Genomic DNA, 16,817 nt, shown 5'->3' on the forward strand with positions numbered 1-16,817 from the left:
AATCTCTATCAGGAAACTCCTTGCAGATGTTGTCCTTGGTGGGAGTAAAACCTAGGATCCCAGCACTGAAAGGCACCAGTACTAATGACAAAGTCTCACTGCCAAGATGACCTCCTTGTGACTGAAGATGACCATTGTACTCTCCCAGAGATCTGCAGGGAGTGATAAAGAGGAATATGACCACGACTTCATATTTCCAGACATTATCAGCTTTATTCAGAAGTTTGATACTGTAGGTGTTGAGACTTCTGACATTCTAGTGAAGTCTGATCATAAAACTTTCCAGGGTTGTAAAATTTCCCCATTAAAAAGAGCCGCCCATGTTCCAGTAAATGCAGTGCAGTAGACACCAGTCTCAGAGGTAAGACACACTGGAATTTGCATACACTACCGTTCCTGGACTGTGTCGGAATTGGGCTGGAAAGCTATTATCCCCTTAAAGGGGTATTCTCATATCGGACAAGGAGAACGGTGCAGGGAGAACTGTGGCTGGAGGACCCCGGATTTTCCGGGTGCCGTCCACCACCAAGTGCTGCTCCCATAGAAGTGAATGGGAGCGCACGCGCGGCCCCTGCTCCCATTCATTTCTATGGGGCAGACGCAGATAGCTGAGCCAGTGGTCGGCTATTTTCGGCGGCCCCATAGATATGAATGGAAGGCGGCTGCGCATGCGCAGTGCGCCCTCCGTTTATTTCCCTGCTTTGTTCTCATTGTAGGTGTGGGTCCCAGGGGTGGGACCCGCACCTATCAGACAATGGGGGGCCTAATCTAGCAATATGCCCCCATTATCTGAGATGGCAAAACCCCTTTAAGCTTCATAACCATCCCATATGACTCTTCCTGTCCTGATGCCAATGCTATGTCCGCATTAAACCTTGTGAACACCGAGGGCAACACAGCAGACACCACTACTGAATGTTTTGTTTTTTTTTCCCTCAGATGTCCCAGTTATTATTGTGTGCCATAGCACCCTCCTGGACTGCCCCTTTAAGAGGGTTATCTGGGAATTTGATACTGATGCCCTATCATCAGGATAAGTCATCAGATCGGCGGGGATCGACTCCCAACACCCTTGCTAATCAGTGTTTTCACATATTGATTATGTAGTCCATGAGATTTCTAGCATGTCCAGGTATAGATCTTGTGAATATGAATGACTTTATCGAAGAATTGCCAGATATTTTTCTCCTGTATGAATGAAGCAGCCACGTGACCACCATATGGAGCGAGAGTAAGTGGTAGACGGATGGACCGTACACTCCAGACTGTTTCCAAAGTATGTCCTGTCCCACGCGTACAAAGTGGAAAAAGTTGCTCAGAATAAATAAAAAATACATAGTAGTTTCTCCAATGTCTGGGTTTACACAAAGATTTTACCCAACCTTGTTTTTCAGGCATGTTGGAGATATATGCAGTTGTATTCCCAGCTTATAACTCCCTCGAGCCTCCAACACATGCCACTGCCCCTCGCCTAGGCATACAGTGGGATTGGCAAACTCAGTTGGTGGCAGATGAGGGCAACTAGCCAACAAGAGCAGCATCAGATCCCTGGGAGGCTGATGGTGTGGCATGAGACCTGGTGGTGGCGGTGGGGAGAAGCCAGCATGGAGAAATGGTTCTGTGGGTCCTGGTGTCTGACCTGATGCCAGGTGGGCTGTAGATCCATATACTAGGAGCAGGTCCAGTAGCCTGATAGTTTACTCAGTGATGGGGGGGCTACAGGAGCACCTGATGAGATGCTGGGGGTAAGGAGGCATCTATTGATGAATGATTGGGGTGGGGTTGGAGACTGACAAGAGTCCTCTTCAGATGTCCTCTTCTGAAAGATTACAAGCACTTTGGGTGTATGCAGGAAGTATTTCCACAACATATGCCCTTTATGCCCACCTCAAATGTTTTCTGTATGTCATCCATTGACTGCATTATAAAAATGCCTTATGCTGCATGATATTCATTATTCCACTCTTTTGGCATACGCTGGGTTTGAAGTGACCTGTGGGCACGTCCGAGTATATGGAGGGGAATAATCCTGGTGTATACTGATGATGTGACGGGAAAAATGAGATGTGGGCAGAGCAATGTATGAATTCTTATTAGCAGATCCTAACTGAAGGCTACATTCACACAACCGTATGTGTTTTGCGGTCCGCAAAAGCAAAAAAAAAAAAAAAAGCTGACGTCGATATGGCATTTGTTGTTTTGCAGATCCATTGTAACAATGCCTATCCTTGTCCGCAAAATGGACAAGAATAGGACATGTTCTATTTCTACGGAAAGGACATACGGATGCGGATAGCACACAGTGTGCTGTCCGCATATTTTTGCGGACCAATTGAAATAAATAGTTTTGCATCCTATCCGCAAACAAAAAAAACGGAACGGACACGGAAACAAAATACGTTAGTGTAAATGTAGCCTAAGGAAATCAGAGGTAGGTACTCCTCTTAGAGCAGAGACCTGCTGTAAAGGGTAGCTCCTGCTTTTTAGGGCATAGTCACTGCATTTCCTTCACAGCGCCCAAATAAAATGACCAATGAAATAGATAACTGGGGCAAACAGCGGCATCCTGTGTAAGCCGCCTTTCTATAGGATTGTGCTACAGATGGCCAGACCAGGAAGACCAGTACCGCACACCCTTAGGCCTCCTGCACACAACCATATGGTTTTGTGGTCCGTTTTAGGGTCCATTCACACGGCCGCAAAATGGGTCTGCATCCGTTCCGCAATTTTGCGGAACAGGTGCGGACCTATTCATTTTCAATGGGGCCGGAAAAAAAATAGAACATGTCTTATTCTTGTCTGCAATTGCGGACAAGAAAATACATTTTCTATGAGAGTGCCGGCGATGTGCGGTCTGCAAAATGCGGAATGCACATTGCCGGTGTCTGTTTTGCGGATCCGCAGAACACATACGGATGTGTGAATGGACCCTTAAACGGATCAGTTTTTCCATTTTTTAGTTTCAGTAGTGATTCCGTTCCGTTTTGATGTTCCGTGTTTCTGTTTGTGTTCGTTTTTTGCGGATCGGAAACGGAAGCATGCAATAATGTTTAAACAGTAAGTACATAAAAAAAATTGGGCTGGGCATAACATTTTCAATAGATGGTTCCACAAAAACGGAACGGATATGGAAGACATACGGATGCATTCCGTTTTTGTTTCTTTTGATGAACCATTGACTTGAATGGAGCCAGGGAACGTGATTTGCGGGCAATAATGGACATGTTTCTATGTTTGAACAGAAATACGGAAACAGAAGGCATACGGAGTACTTTCCTTTTTTTTTTTTTTTTTTTTTTTTTTTTTTTTTGCGGTTCCATTAAAATGAATGGTTCCGTATAGGGAACGCAAAAAACGGAAGGCCTTAAAGGGTTACTCTGGTTATATGAAGTTATCCCCTACAGGATAGAGGATAACTATAAGGTCAGTGGAGGTCCTACCACTATATCTCCACCGATATTTAGAATGGGGGCCTACTACCCTGTGGATTTTTATCTTATTTCAAGGTAATGAGTTGGCTTCCAAATCCTTCAGATTTCAACCTGGAAAAACAAGTCCAATCTATGGAGGACATTACAGGACTTAAAGAGATTCTGTCACCAGTTTTTACCCCCTCCAGATAAAAATATGGTTATGTTCATAGCCTAAAAAACGCTATTAATAACCTGTCATTCATAAAAATAAGGTGCCCAAGGGGATGTAAATGGCTCCAAGCTGCCGCCCGCACCCGCCGCCGTTCGTGGCCTGCTCCTCCTTTCCTGACATCAGCGCCGCCTCAGAATCCCTGTGTGACGCCTCCGGCAATCGCTCACTCCCCCGTCCTTCTCTAACATCTCGCGCGTGCGCACAGGCCTCTGCCTGATGCGCTTGTGCGGACTTCTCCGTTCGGCTTCATAGAGCAAAGTACGCATGCGCCGGCACTTCGCTCAACCTCGTGATGACCTGCACACTCGCTCCATGAAGCCGAACAGAGAAGTGCGCATCAGGCAGAGGCCTGTGCGCACGCGCGAGATGTTAGAGCAGCAGAAGGAGGAGGGGGGGGAGAGCTGGAGGCGTCACACAGGATTCTGAGGCGGCGCTGATGTCAGGAAAGGAGGAGCAGGGCACGAACAGCGGCGGGTGCGGGCGGCAGCTTGGAGCCATTTACATCCCCTTGGGCACCTTATTTTTATGAATGACAGGTTATTAATAGCGTTTTTTAGGCAAAATGAGCCTACAGATTTCAGTTATAAGACCACATTAGGAATCACTAAAGCTCCATGAACATTTATTTTTATCTGGAGGGGGTAAAAACTGGTGACAGAATCCCTTTAAAGGGGTTGTCTCACCTGACACATTGGTGGAAATTCGCTCCCAAAGTAAAGGAGAGCGCATGTGTGGTCGCCCTCCATTTGTTTATATGGGAGTGCCGAAAATAGCAGAGTGGCGTGCTCGGCTATCATCGGAAGTCCCATAGAAATGACTAGAGAGCGTTCTGCGCAAGTACGGGCATCGCTTTGTTTGCTTCTATGTAACTGCCAGAATTTTATGGTGCTCCCTTAGGAATAAATGGAGGTTGGCTGCACACGTGTGGTGCGGTCTTATTCACTTTGGGAGCTCCGTTCCTGTCCCCGCACCTATCTGACATTTGTGGTGTATCCTAGTGATATGCCACCAATGTCTCATGTGAGACCAATTTTTATAATATTTTTTTTGGTGCGGATTTCACCCTTTGTAATGCAAGGGTGAGAAATGTGGCAAAATTGCATCCAATCTGCAATAAAAAAAAACACGGGTAACACAAGCTGGTTTTGGTGTTGAAAAGTACAGCAAGTATAAAGGAACAACATATAATTTTTTTTTATTCACTCATGATTTCGGCTTTCAAACATTTATCGGGAAACCTGACCACGTGGCCGTACCGAGTTCCCATGCACACAACCGTATTTTCTAATGCACATTTTTTGTGGGTCGGATGCATTCAATTCAATGGGGCTGCAAAAGATGCGGACGGCACACCATGTGCTGGCTTCATCTGTTTGTCCATTCAGCGACCCTGCATAAAAGAGAGAACGTGTCCTATTCTTGTCCATTTTGCGGACAAAGATAGTACATTTCTACATACATGGAGGCATTGCACACGGCCAAAATCCACGATTTTCAGACCACTAAAATGGATACGGTCATGTGCATGAGCCCTTACTGTATCCTGATTTGGATCCACACAGAGGGGATATTGGCTTTTGGCAGCTCCTCCAGTGAGTCCTTGTCCCGTGGTAGCACTGGATGTGGCAGAGAACGATAGAACATATATATGATTTTCAGGACACTTTCCAGAATCAGAAGACTAATTTGTTCCTGTAGTCTTTTTCTAGGTTTTGTCTCGATGTGTTTTCATCATCTGGTGTGTAATTCTTTGTCACTTTTATTCTGTCCTAGAAAAATGATCCTCCCTTTCAACTGAAGCTTCCACCTAAAGCTCAGCGTCCCGAAAAGGAAGTGGATCCAGAGTATGAAGAAAAGATGGTAAGCAGTGCGTTGTCAGGAGAACAGACGCTGAGGCTGCCCCGAGTAGTACAATAGCAGGAAGCACCAACTTTACTGACAGGATGTGACCAGGAAGGTTGGTGAGGAAATTGTCAGTGCCCGCTCCAGACTCTAACCAAGCATAGTGAGCTGATACACGTCCTACATGTTAGTGGGGTAAATGTGCTCTTTATGGTTCCTGGAGCTGGTGATATTGTGATACTAGAGGAGAGCATTATAAATGATCGCTCAGAAGCAGTGTAGCCAAACACGTATGAATACAATGAGCACAACTGATTAGGGTGGTTACTCACAGTGGGGTCATTCACTATCTTCCATATGCCAGGTTTTGGCATCAAAAAGACCCTTTTTTGCAACTTTCAAATTCCTGTGCGACAATATTTTGTTGCATGGGCATTTTTACGCCATCATCGCCATTTGAGAGTGATGTGGGCTTTATATTTATGCTTGGAAACAGGCTAAAAGTGTTGTGAAAACTTTTCCAGTCAGGGGCTGGCGTAGTTTTCACCCCCAAGGAGATCCGCCTAATTAGTGATGATGCCTGCGCTTCCTACGGCAGCAATGGGGCTATCAAAGACCGGATAATAAGCTGATCTTTGATGAATGACCCCCTAGTGTTTTTTTGGGAAAACAGCAGTTTTTGATGGAGCTTTTTTTTTTTTTTTTTTGAGCCAAAATCAGAAGTGGATCCAGCAGGCAAGTGAGGTATAAACTGTGGACTTTGTAAAACCACCCTAAGGGCTCATGCACATGACCGTTGTTGTTTTGCGGTCCACAAAACATGGTTACCGACCGTGTGCATTATACATTTTGTGGAACTGAATGTCTAACCCATAATAAAACAGTCCTATCTATGTTCGTAATGCGGACACTAATAGGACATGTCGTATTTTTTTGCGTAACGGACATACGGACACTGAATGCACACGGAGTCAGTTCTATTTTTTTGCGGCCCCATTAAAGTGAATAGTTCAGCATACAGGCCGCAAAAAAACGGAATGGACACGGACAAAAAATAAGTTTGTGTTCATATGGAGTGGAATTCTTTCAATTGATTTTTCCCCAGCAACAGATCCATTGCATATGCTGACATTCTGAATAAAGTGAAGAAGAGATTCCGTTGTATTGTATGTATGTTTAGGGTCCACTCCTGGTTGTATATGTACGGCGGGCGATCCAGATCCCTCAATCCTGCTTCTTAGTACAGGCTTTGAACTGAGAAAGAAGATGATTTTCACTATTTCTGTCTCCTCTTTTATGTACTACATGGCGCTCAGTGAGTGCTGGGTATGGAATAGAGGCAGCGCTTTACCTCAATTGGTCCGCCGCGTGATCATGTGACTGATCACATGGCTAGATGACCTGTCAAGAAACAACCTTCAACTGCTGCAGTGATGAAGAAACACTTGTCTCCATTGGGAGAAAGGCCCCCAAAATGTCTTACTGTGCACCAATAAAGTTGTTGTAACCATGCGTGTTATTGCTTTTATTCCAAGTGTTGTTATTCTTACAGGTCCGTACATCACGTGCGGCCATTAATTCATACACTCTCTTATATACCCACATACAGCACCTACGCTGTGTGTATTTTTAGAAATATTAAAGGGGTGTTCTCATGGCAGAGCCACAAGATATGCCCTAAACGCTTGATATGTGGGGTTCCTATGTCTGGGACCCTCCCTTAGGAGAATGGAGACACAATGACCCATCCCTGATATAGACAATTTTGGCAGTATGATTCCTGGCTGCCAAATTGTCTATATGAGGGATGAGCAACCTCCGGAAGTCCAGCTGTTCTGAAACTACAACTCCCAGAATCCTCCTTTGACTTCTATGGGAGTTGCAAGAATAGCCGAGTAAGTGTGCATGCTGGGAATTGCAGTTTCACAGCAGCTGGAGTGCTGAAAGTTGCTGTACCATGGTCTATATACTTCAATGGACAGGTGGCCACTCTTGTGTTCAGCCGTCTCCATCCAGTAAATATATGGAGAATGTGATGGCTGGAGATAGATTTACATTTACTACATGTCTCCAACAGTTGGATATTCACACCTACAGTACCTTCTATTTCATGATTTGTAGCAGTTTCGTGCTAATATCTAGCTAATGGGCAATTCATCAAACCTCACATAAGCCTCTTAACAAATTGGGCATATCTTTGGTCCTCCATGCACCAGAAAGCCAAATCTATGCTGGGAGCTGGTCCCACCGCTCCTACTAAGCCGCAGCAACACCATACCGCTTTTTGGTATGGTGGCATGAAAGATGGAAAACGTCCAAAAGTCACACATTTCTGTGCACTGGTTTAAGGTACGTTCTCATATGTGGCAGTGGATCCAGCAGAGAGCAGCCTGCTGGGTTTCACCGGATTCTACAATTCACAGCCGGATGTCCATTGACCATAAAGCGGTCCGGCAGTGAGCTGGCTGCTTTTCTGGCATAAATGCCAGGTTTTGTCAGCCAGCATTTATACTTGATCAGGCATGCCACAGATGTGAATGTACACTTTTGCCAGTGTTCTGTTGTAAAGGAAGTGATATATTCCTCCAATGTCTCTAAATTTAGGTCTATTGCACAGTGAGCTGTTGGCATCACCATATCAAACATTGACGGTATGTTCACACGGCTAAAATCTGCCTTTCTGTGGTGTAATCCACTATCAAAACACCAACACTAGCTTTCCTTTGAAAATTCCCATTAGCACATAGTGGTGTGTCTCCCCCCCCCCCCCCCAGCCCCCTCTGATTTCAAATCTACTTCAGTAGTGGTGAGTTCCTTCTTTGAGGTAGGTTTTCTCTCCGTTTCCCAGTGAAGTCAGTCGGGAAGGACTAAAGTAGCGGTTTGCCCAAAGCAAATCAGCTTCCTGTTCCGCCACTTTTTTGTGTGGCAGATTTTAGCTGTGAGAATACGCTGAGAGGTATGCATACTGGCCAGAGTAGTAAGATGTCTTTGTTGCTCCCTTTGTATCCCATATTTTAAGGCTCGGTTCCCACGGGAGTCACGTTTTGGCTCAGGATGCGTCCCGGGTGCATTGCGGCAAACCCGCGCTAGTAGGTACCCAATTGCAGTCAGTTTTGACTGTGATTGCGTTCCGTTGTTCAGTTTTTATCGCGCGGGTGCAATGCATTTTGCACGCGCGTGATAAAAAACTGAATGTGGTACCCAGACCCGAACTTCTTCACTTTAGTTCAGGTTTGGGTTCAAGGTTGTGTAGATGTAATTATTTTCCCTTATAACATGGTTATAAGGGAAAATAATAGCATTCTTTAATACAGAATGCTTAGTACAAGGTCAATTGAGGGTTAAAAAATAAATGAATTAACTCAAACGACCTGTGGTGACGTCACTGAGCTCATCACATGGTCCAATCACATGGTTCATCGCCACAGTGATGGACCATGTGATTGATGTGACGTCACCACAGGTCCTTTAGCCGGCAGCTCATGATTAAAGAAGTAAGAAGAGATCGGCAACTACGCTATTAAGAGGAGGAGGTGAGTTAATAGTTTTCTTTTTTAACCCTTAATTGACCTTCTACCATGTTATAAGGGAAAATAATGTAGTGAATAGACTTGGCAACCATGCGTGAAAATCGCACCGCATCCGCACTTGCATTCACTTCTATGGGGCCTGCGTTGCGTGATAAACGCACTATATAGAGCATGCATGAAAATCACCGCTCATGTGCACAGCCCCATAGAAATGAATGGGTCTGGATTCAGTGCAGGTGTAATGCGTTCACCTCACGCATTGCACCCGTGCGGAAATCTCGCCCGTGTGAACCCAGCCTAAGAGAGGGAGTTGCCTGCATTGCCCATGTCCGTATTCCTCTCCTTACTTTGCTATATAAGGGCTCATTCAGATGGCCGTATGCTGTCAGCAAACATGCAGATCCGTTTTTTTGCAGATTAGATGCTGTCCCATTCACTTCTATGGGGCCTTTTCTTCCATTGCACAGCTCAATGAAACATGTCCTATACTTGCCAGTGAAAATCAGGACATGGCCTCGTTAAAGTCTATGGGTCAGCAAAAACGGAATGCAATCAGTTTTTTACGGACATACTGAACTGTCCGCAAAAAAAACGGATCTGCATTTTTGCCGACAGCATACGGCCATAAGAATGAGCCCTAACTCTAAGCCCCCTTTCAGACGAATGAGGTTCACGCATTGGACTTGCAGCGTGTGTCAGCGAGAGCACCCGTTCTGACCTCCCTAACACTGACTGGGTCGCATAGCATTATACTAATTTATGATGCCATGTAACCCTTAGGCCCCTTTCACACGAGCGAGTTTTCCGTGCGGGTGCGATCCGTGCGGCGAACGTATGGCACCCGCACTAAATCCTGACCCATTCATTTCTATGGGGCTGTGCACATGAGCGATGTTTTTAACGCATCACTTGTGCGTTCAGTTGAAATCGCAGCATGCTCTATATTTTCCGATTTTGACGTGACGCAAGCCCCATAGAAGTGAATGGGGTGTGTGAAAATCGGATGGCATCCGCAAGCAAGTACGGATGCCGTGCGATTTGCACGCATGGTTGCTAGGAGACCATCGGGATGGAGACCCGATCATTATTATTTTCCCTTATAACATGGTTATAAGGGAAAATAATAGCATTCTGAATACAGAATGCATAGTAAACCAGCGCTAGAAGGGTTAAAAAAAATAAATAAAAAAAAATTGAACTCACTTTAGTCCACTTGCTCGCGAAGCTGGCATCTCCTTGTGTCTCCGCTGCTGATGAACAGGACCTGGGGTGAGCTGCTCCATTAAATAGAGCTTAAGGACCTTCGATGACGTCACTCCGGTCATCACATGGTCTTTTACCATGGTGAATCACCATGGTAAAAGATCATGTGACGTACCATGTGATGACCGGAGTGACGTCATTGAAGGTCCTTAACCTGTATTTAATGGAGCAGCTCACCCCAGGTCCTGTTCATCAGCAGAGGAGGCACAAGGAGATGCCGGGCTTCGCGAGCAAGTGGACTAAGGTGAGTTAAATTTTTTTTTATTTTTTTTTAACCCCTCTAGCGCTGGTTTACTATGCATTCTGTATTCAGAATGCTATTATTTTCCCTTATAACCATGTTATAAGGGAAAATAATACAATCTTCAGAACATCAATCCCAAGCCCGAACTTCTATGAAGAAGTTCGGATTTGGGTACCAAACATGTGCGATTTTTCTCACGCGAGTGCAACGCATGACAATGTTTTGCACCTGCGCAGAAAAAATCGCGCATTTTCCCGCAACGCACCCGGCTCTTATCCGGGCAAAAAAACTCACGCCCGTGTGAAAGAGGCCTTAGACGTCTGGAATGTAGTGTGTGAGACTGAGATAATGCTGTCAGTGTTATACAATGCATTCCAGTGCTGTGAGGGTTGCATAGCATCATAAATCAGTATAATGCTAAGCGACCCCGTCAGTGTTACGGAGGTCAGAACAGGTGCTCTCGCTGACACACGCTGCAAGTCCAATGCTTGGAACTCGTCCTTCTGGAAGAGGCTGTCCACTTGTCCAGGCAAACCTTCCCTCTTGATCTGGTGGAGAGATGCAATTGCATGCTTGGTGGTCAGGTTGCTGAGGCATCAGTCCTTGTCTACTAAATAAGACACGCACAATACTTGCTTGGGTGTGCAGTTGCAGTAGAGAAGGAAATATAGACTCCATCTGTTCATCTTAAAGGGATTATCCGGGAAATGATAATGATAACCTATCCTCCGGCTAGATCATCATTATCAATTGGTGCGGGTTCGAGTCCCAGCACCCCTGCTGATCAGCTGCTTTAGGGCTCATGCACACAAATGTGTGTGCCCCATGCCCCTACTGTGGACTGCATATAGAGGTCCACAATGCACGGCACCGTCCGTGTTCACGCCATTTGCAGATGCAAACCCACTTGTATGGCTCCGCAATCTGCAAGAGACGGTCTACGCTGAAAAAAAATAGGACATGTGTATATTTTTGGCGGTACAGAGTCACGGACAGAAATCCCACGGAAGTGCTTTGTAGTGTTTTAGTGGGCATGCGATCAGTGCCTCCGCACCACTCAGTGTCTTGCAGATTGAGGACCTATTCAAGTCAATGGGTCCGCATCTGTGATACGGAGTGCACAGGCCAGTGCCATATATTCCGGACCTGCTGTTTGCAGCCCACAATACAGGCACAGAGCACACATGCTCTGCGGACTCCTAGCAGCGTAGTAAGCACAGCGCCGTACATAGTATAGCCACCGTGCTTAGTATTGCAGTTCAATCCCATACACTTTATTGGGGCTGAGCTGCAACTAGGCCATGTGACTGCTGTATGGTGACGTCACATGGCCTAGGAGGAGGGCCGCGGCGAGGATAGGTCATCCATATTATTTCCAGGATAACTCCTTTAATTGGATTTGAACTCAGGACTCCAGGGAAGTGAGAGCCGGGGTGTCAGGCACACAACCACATCCGTATCCGTATCTTGGTCCACACACCACAGATCAGCAAAACAGATATCTTTCGTGTGCTATTACTATTCTCATTCACAATGCGGAACAGAATAGGACGTGTTCTGTCGTTTCCAGAACGGCCACACGAATCTGCAAAAGTACGTGAGATCTTGGGAAAAACTGCATCTAATCTGCACCAAAATCCACAATTAGAAATTGCGGATATGGTGCAGAAATCCTCACGGAAATTCATGCAGATCTTATGTGCAATCACCCACTTTGTGTGCACGCGGTCTTAGGAAGCCCTCATCTGCATTAATGATGTGTATGGTCAGGGTCAGTTTAATTCACCAGTACTGTGCTGCCATTACTGAGGGCAGCATAGTGTAGTGTCAGGGAAATGAGTCTGATGAGGCTCGCTGCCCCTGCCCTCCCCCGGACTATGACTTTCCCTGTCAGTCATCATCTGGAGGTGGGGGGCAGCGAGTCTCACCAGATTAATTTCCCTCTGATTGCTGGTGGCCGCTGCGGGGTTCGGCATGTCAGTACAATAAAAGTACTGACCGCCAGCTCAGTAGTGACAGCACACTGAAATCTGTCACTGCCCATATTCCCAGTGACAGGTTCCCCTTAAAGCAGTACCAGCCTCCAGTGACCCAGCCCTTGCCGTAGATGATAGGTTATGTGTAGGCTTTAGAGCTGGCGTGTGATGTAGGACGCAAGGAAGGTTTACGGGGAAACCATCAGTAGTTTTCCCTATATGATAACCTTACTGTAACCTTTCTTTGTCCATATGATGGGTCAGGATCTGAGTAGACAGGAAGAACACTTACTTTACAGACTGCCTTTGCTTCTGAGTTTTACACTACATTTCCTGCTTTTCTAATGGGAGAAAAGTATGCAGGTCGTACTATTAATAAGTGGGAACCGCCATTGTGACTGTGATCAAAATCTTTCACCATATCTGGGGTCAATCGATTCCCTCTGGAGGGTCATGAGACTCACCTTCTTGCCTCATGTGATGCTTCTTCAGGCGGGACTGATGGGTTTTCATTGCACTGCTCCAGTAAATAAATGGACCATTAGAACCAATTGAAAACAATGCGATCAGTATTGTATAAAAAGCTGTAAGGAACAGCGGCTGTTCACCTGACATATGTGAACAGCCCTTACTCTTTTCATACTGCAGTCAAATGAGCTTTCCCACAAAAATAAATGTACCACCTACATCTGCAGGATAGGTGATACATGTATGATGGCCCCACCAACCACTAGACTGTGTTTATTTCCTGTTGCTCCATTTAAAGGGAACTGTGGGTCCTATATGTCAGGAACAGAGAGGCAGGGTGCATACTCACCCACTGCTCATTTATAACTCCTCCTGACCGTGGCCATGTGCGTGAGGAAGAACAGAGACTCAGGACCCCGGTCCAGTGATTGGTGTGGCTTCCCGGCTGTACATAAGTGCTAAGTGTATTTTGTGGGGGAAAACTCCACCCTAAGGGCTTGTTCACACGACCGTGCTGTGTTTTGCGTTCCGCAAATTGCAAAACACGGAAGCCGCCCGTGTGCCTTCCGCAATTTGCGGAACGGAACAGGAGGCCCATTATAGAGATGCCTATTCTTGTCTGCAAAACGGACAAGAATAGGACATGACTTATAATTTTTGCGGGGCCACGGAACGGAGCAACGGATGCGGACAGCACACGGAGTGCTGTCCCCATCCTTTGCGGACCCATTGAAATGAATGCTTCCGTATACGGAACGCAAAAAACGTTCGTGTGAACGAGCCCTAATAAGTATGACCCTGCACATCACTCCATGAAGTAGGCATCTGGTTTAGCATCAGTTACAGCTTCACATAGCTAAAGGTAGTGAATCAGAGATAGGACTGCATAGCCTGAGCTCACCTGATGCAAAAAAGTGCTGCAAAAGTGCTGCAATCCATGTTTTTAGGTTAAGGCCGAATGCACACGGCCGTGAGCGGTCCGTGGTATCCCGGCCGATCCGCTGCGGCTGCCCCACGGACTGTGTTCGTGCATTGCGGCCCGCATTTTGTGTACCGCAGCACGACCACGGGGTGCACACCTTCGTGTGCAGGGGGCCTTAGGCCGAATGCACACGGCCATGGAACACGGCCGTGAGCGGTCCGTGGTATCCCGGCCTGGCATCCTGCTGACAGCAGGAACGCACGTCGTCATCTGTTGCTGTGGCGCCGTGCGCTTCATGCCGCCGCTGCACTACAGTAGTACACTCATATGATCTATATGAGTGTATTACTGTAGTGCGGCGGCGGCATGAAGCGCACGGCGTCACAGCAAGCAAATGACGACGTGCGCTTCTGCTGTCAGCAGGATGCCAGGCCGGGATACCACGGACCGCTCACGGCCGTGTTCCATGGCCGTGTGCATTCGGCCTAAGGCCCCCTGCACACGAAGGTGTGCACCCCGTGGTCGTGCTGCGGTACGCAAAATGCGGGCCGCAATGCACGAACACAGTCCGTGGGGCAGCTGCAGCGGATCGCAGCTTTTCCGCAAAAAGATAGAACATGTTCTATATTTTTGCTTAACGGAAGTACTGCTTAACGGAAGTAGTGCTTCCGTAGGGTTCCGTTCCGTGCTTTCCGTTCCACACCATTCCGCATCTCCGGATTTGCGGACCCAATGGGTCTGCATCCGTGATGCGGAATGGCCACAGAATGGCACCCGTGTATTGTGGAACCGCAAATGTGGTCCGCAATACGGCAACGGGAAGTACACGTTCGTGTGCAGGGGGCCTAAAAAGAAGGTCTCATCAATGTGGTTGGTGCTGTATCTGCAGCATTACTGGCTGCAAATTACACAAGAAACAAAATGTGGCCTCTTATATTTTTTTTTCACTAAAAATGCATAAAAAGTGTTGTCTATGAGGATCTGGTATGTGCTGCTGTTGTCTGATGTGCAATGGATCTGGCAGAGTATTGTGACTTCAGAGTAATGTAACAGAGCAAAAATGTGAACAATATGAACACCGTTGGGGCAATTTTTTAATGACTGCCTTTTACTCATTTTGGGCTACAGATCATTTTTAAAATTGGTCTTTGTTAAAGTTTCTCTGCAGTCTTTTTGCAAACTATCCCTTCTGAGTTCCGTCAGCCGAAGCCTTATCTCTGATCTTCTGACCTCATAAGCACTCATTTAAGCTGTATCCTTATCAGTTTGATAAGAATCTAGCTATAATTAGTGTTTATGAAGTTAGGAGATCAGAGATAAGGCTTCACTAAGGAGGGAGGGATAGTCTGCAAATAATCTGATTCTTAACCGCATGACTGAAAATGCTGAAAATGTTTAATGAAGGCCAATTGAAAAAAAAAAATGATTTTTTTGGCCCAAAAATAAGTAACATGCAATAAAACTAATTGCCCTGAAGTTGTCTATAGCCTTTAAATCCTTCACATGGTAATGAGACATTTCTTCTAGTAAAAATTTTTTATGAGCTAACTTTATAACTGGAGAAAACTGAAACACAGTGTTTTTGGGCAGTGCTGATTTTCAAACAAATCCAATGTTTCATAAAAAAATGATTTATTATTTACAGAGATGTAAAAGCTTAGGGGCACATTTATTAAGACCGGCGTTTTAGACACCAGTCTTAGGCTCCATTCACACATCCGCAAATGGGACCGCATCCGGTCCGCAATATCGGGAACGGGTGCGGACCCATTCATTCTCTATGAGGCTGGAAGAGATGCGGAGAGCACACTATGCGTTCTCCGCATCTGCCTTTCCGGAGCAGGGCCTCGAACTTTCGGGCTGCGGTTCCTTCCGCAAAAGAATAGAACATGTCCTATTCTTGTCCGCAAGAATAGGCAGTTCGATGCGGGGTGCTGGCCGGGTGTATTGCAGATCCGCATTGCACTACGGACGTCTGAATGGAGCCTTAATAAGCCCTTTACCTAGCGGTGGATCCGCTGAAGTTATGAAGAGACGTCGCTTCTAAATATAAGACAGCTTCCGAGCTGTCTTACATTTACACCATTTTCTATGCCTAAAACATTAGTAGAAAATGGTAAATGAGACGGGCGTGAGTGGGGAGAAGTCGCAGATTGCGGCGCAAAGGTCCTTGAGCCACAATCTTTACGCTACTAAAAATGATCCATCTTAAGGCCGCTTTCACACGGTCGGTATTTGGTCAGTATTTGTAGGGCCTCTTCCACACAACCGTTTTTCCCCCTTTTACGGGCGTTTTTTTTGCGTTTTGTATATGGTCCGTATACGGAACCATCCATTTCAATGATTCCACAAAAAAAAAAAGAAATGTACTCCGTATGCATTCCGTTTTTCCATTCCGTTGAAAGATAGAGCATGTCCTATAATTGCCCACAAATCACATTCCGTGGCTCCATTCAGGTCAATGGGTCCGCAAAAAAAAAAACGGAACACATACGGAAATGCATCTGTATGTCTTCCGTATCCGTCCCGTTTTTGCGGGACCATCTATTGAAAATGTTATGCCCAGCCCAATTTTTTCAATGTTATTACTGTATGTGCCATACGGAACAGAAACGGAAACACAACGGAAACAAAAAACGGACCGCAAAACACTGAAAAAGCCATACGGTCGTGTGAAAGAGGCCTAAGTCAAAGACAGGAGTGGAACCTGCAGAGAAAAAGTATCATGGAAAGATTTGTGCCTGTTCCACTGGAGAGGACCCAATCTATTTGGCTTACAAATCCTGACGGTGTGACAGGGGCCCTTAGGGTATGTCCACATGGGACACATTGGAATTTCCGCTGTGGATTTGGCAGCAGGTTCACGCCAAAAATTGCATGAATTGCAGAGGTTGAAATCCCGGTGGAGAGCCACAGCAAAAATGAGT

The 16,817-nt window shown here is 46.1% G+C and overlaps 1 protein-coding gene across 2 annotated transcripts in view; it reads left to right on the plus strand.

Annotated features, from left to right (window-relative positions):
• Positions 1 to 16,817, plus strand: part of SMARCA1 (SWI/SNF related, matrix associated, actin dependent regulator of chromatin, subfamily a, member 1) — a 177,436-nt gene that overhangs the window by 14,798 nt on the left and 145,821 nt on the right. For both annotated transcript variants that reach the window (XM_044306187.1, XM_044306186.1), the window contains exon 2: positions 5,419 to 5,505. In XM_044306187.1, coding sequence (XP_044162122.1) covers positions 5,419 to 5,505 — 87 coding nt within the window. The remainder of the gene's footprint in view (positions 1 to 5,418; positions 5,506 to 16,817) is intronic.

This window comes from Bufo gargarizans, chromosome 9 (assembly GCF_014858855.1).
Source record: "Bufo gargarizans isolate SCDJY-AF-19 chromosome 9, ASM1485885v1, whole genome shotgun sequence".
In the NCBI taxonomy this organism is placed as follows: domain Eukaryota; kingdom Metazoa; phylum Chordata; class Amphibia; order Anura; family Bufonidae; genus Bufo; species Bufo gargarizans.